The sequence below is a fragment of the Pterocles gutturalis genome, unplaced genomic scaffold (genome assembly GCF_000699245.1).
Source record: "Pterocles gutturalis isolate BGI_N339 unplaced genomic scaffold, ASM69924v1 scaffold2900, whole genome shotgun sequence".
Lineage (NCBI taxonomy): Eukaryota > Metazoa > Chordata > Aves > Pterocliformes > Pteroclidae > Pterocles > Pterocles gutturalis.
The window spans coordinates 84,756-86,759 of NW_010137945.1; the positions used below are offsets into that span (position 1 = coordinate 84,756).

Consider the following 2,004-nt stretch of genomic DNA (forward strand, 5'->3'; position numbering starts at 1 on the left):
GCCCGCAAACCTCTGCCAGGTACCCAACCCTCCTCGCCCCGTCCCCGCAGCTCCTGCAAATGACCGAGGGTGACACTCTGGAGGTGCAGTTGGAAGCATTCAGAGAGGAATGCACAACCGCTAGGTCTGAAATCAGAGATGTTAAAAGAGCAGCTCCGCCGCCTTGGCTGGGCTGGGCGGGGAAAGCGGGAGCAGACGCAGGAAGATGCTAACCCATTTTCCCTTTAGAGGGCAGTGGTGTTCATCCTACAAAACCTGCATTTCCGAGGAGGTAAAACCCTTGTCGGTAACAACTGGGGTCAGCAGCACTGGAGCAGCAGCAAGAGGCACCAGCACTGGAGTGGTGCTGCTGGCGGTACTGGGCTGTGCAGAAGAGCATCTCACTTGCATGTACTTTCTGCAGTGTTCCGTGCAGGGGTTCATTGATTTCCCCTTGTTTTCCTTCACAGTAATCAGATGAGTAATTATGGTTTCACAGAGAGGCTTCTTTTCTCCTGCCCCACTGCGAGCACAGCCGAGTGCAGTGCTCCCTCCTTACCATCCGTGTTGGCCAAACGGCAGCCTCTTTCCAAGCCAGATGAGCCCTTCCCGCTAGATCCATGCCAAACCACTTTGGAGAGACAAGTCAGGGAGGATTCCAAAGGCAGCACTCACCTTTTCATGGGTTTGGGCGAGGCCTCCCGCTCCAGGTTAGAGGATGCGTGCTTCACGTGCATGGCGTTGTAGGAGGTGTGGGTGTACTCATTCTCGTCGCTGTAGTCGGGTCCAAGTAATGTTCGAGCCCATGTCCCCATGTCATACGGTGGAAGAGTCCCCCCGAATTCAGAGGGCAGGCATTCAGGGTGTATTAGCTGGTGAAGGCTGTTCAGGTTGTTACCATGAAGAAAGATCTTTAAGAAAAAAAAAAAAGGAAGTTCAAAGTCATTGCTGGTTCCTTGCTTCATTAATTCCAACAATAACAACACTAATGAGGTGTGGAGCGTCATTCGTTGGTGCTGCAGTTTCAGGTGGGAATTTCTGAAGCGCTCAGTGCTGGTGCAGCGGGTGGGAGGAAGGGGATTAGCTTTGGGGTGTCCAGCTGAAGAATTAAGCTGGCACTGTAAACACATCTGAAAATCCTGATTTGCTTCCTTTTGGCACATGACACTTTCACTTTGTTAAGTACCAGACAGGGAAAGTGCGAGTCAGGAATAATAACTGATTACTGCTGCTGTAAGGGGATAGAGGCTTGTATGAAGAGTGGTGAGAAGAAAAGGGAGATAGTGGAGCCTACTGAAAGAAAATGTCAAGGTCCTCAGCATCCGAGAGGGCGACCCAGCCCTGCACCCTGGGACAGATATTTCCCAGGGGTGTAGGTCGGTGTCCCCACTTTGCACTGCTTCAGCAACATTTGCATCTCTAACCCTCCTTTACTTTGAGACTGGTTCTACCCTTGTCCTGCCTGGTCAAACAAACGCCGGGGTGGGCTCTGGGACCTTCCAAGAGATGATCCAGTGGCTGGTTGATAGACTGCAGAGGACAAATGACCCAGGTGACTGCAGGACCACCGTTCACGTGGGTTTTCTTTGGGAAGCACTACTGCTTCTGCAGTGTGAGCAAACTGCCTTCAGGCATGGGCATTTTTAGGGGGAAACAAGTGAGTTACCACCATGAGAAAACAGTCGACTTGCTAGAGGAACAAAATAGGAAATCTTACTCCCGCAGAAAGAGTTGAGCTGAAGTTTCCCTCACTGCAGGTGACTCCAGCCAGGCCTGAGGACCCCTGCACATTGCCAATTCTCTCTGTCCCTGAGCATGTCACATGGAAAAATATCTACGCTCTGGTAGTGAGAACAGCTTTCTGGTCCCTGTCTGAGTTATTGCTTCGATCCAGACTACTGTAAACTCTAAGTTTTAGTAATTTCTGGGAGGCCATATACAAAATGCAGAGAGAAAAAGAAGAAAAGGCGGCAGGAAGCTATGCAGGTACTCTGGCCCTGCAGCTTCCTCGCTCCCCCCCCGCAT

At 51.3% G+C, this 2,004-nt stretch overlaps 1 protein-coding gene across 1 annotated transcript in view; it reads right to left on the reverse strand.

The window, feature by feature from the left end:
• LOC104468575 (clavesin-1-like) overlaps positions 1–2,004 on the reverse strand; it is a 64,858-nt gene that overhangs the window by 15,264 nt on the left and 47,590 nt on the right. The window contains 1 exon segment of the mRNA XM_010082762.1: positions 655–890. Within this exon segment, the coding sequence (XP_010081064.1) occupies positions 655–890 (236 nt within the window).